General features: G+C 67.9%; 1 protein-coding gene across 1 annotated transcript in view; it reads left to right on the top strand.

The window, feature by feature from the left end:
• The window catches only part of LOC103624401 (histone acetyltransferase KAT5), a 1,740-nt gene extending 1,161 nt beyond the window's left edge, over nt 1-579 (top strand). The window contains exon 3 of the mRNA XM_017747254.1: nt 186-579. Coding sequence (XP_017602743.1) covers nt 186-320 — 135 coding nt within the window. The 3' untranslated portion in view covers nt 321-579. The remainder of the gene's footprint in view (nt 1-185) is intronic.

Raw genomic sequence — 579 nt, 5'->3', positions numbered from 1 at the left:
CCCTCGTCCCTTGCCCACCTGCCCCCGTGTCCCTGTGGGGTCAGTGCATCCTGACACACCTGTCCCCGCAGGGTCAGTACATTCTGACACACCTGTGCACCCTGACACACCTGTCCCCGACACACCTGTCCCCGCAGGGTCAGTACACCCTGACACACCTGTCCCCGACACACCTGTCCCCGCAGGGTCAGTACATCCTGACGCTGTCCGAGGACATCGTGGAGGGCCACGAGCGGGCGATGCTGAAGCGGCTCCTGCGCATCGACGCCAAGTGCCTGCACTTCACCCCCAAGGACTGGAGCAAGCGGGGCAAGTGGTGAGGCCACGCCCTTGGCCACGCCCCCCGGCCACGCCCCCGGCCACGCCCTCCCGTTACCTGGCGCAGCTCATTGACCCACACCTGGCCCCGCCCACAGCGGCGCGGCAAAGCCTTTATTGATGAGAAGGGGAGGGACTCTGGAAGGCCCCGCCCACCGTGGGCGTGGCCTCGCGTATGGGCGGAGCCCCCCGTGGGCAGCGCGGGCTCGTTGATAATAAAAAGGGGCGGGGTCTCCGCGTGCCCCGCCCATGCTGGGAGGA

Source organism: Corvus brachyrhynchos, unplaced genomic scaffold (genome assembly GCF_000691975.1).
Source record: "Corvus brachyrhynchos isolate BGI_N302 unplaced genomic scaffold, ASM69197v1 scaffold442, whole genome shotgun sequence".
NCBI lineage: Eukaryota > Metazoa > Chordata > Aves > Passeriformes > Corvidae > Corvus > Corvus brachyrhynchos.
The sequence above is the reverse complement of the archived record's forward strand: the minus strand, read 5'-3'. Positions and strand labels throughout refer to the sequence as shown.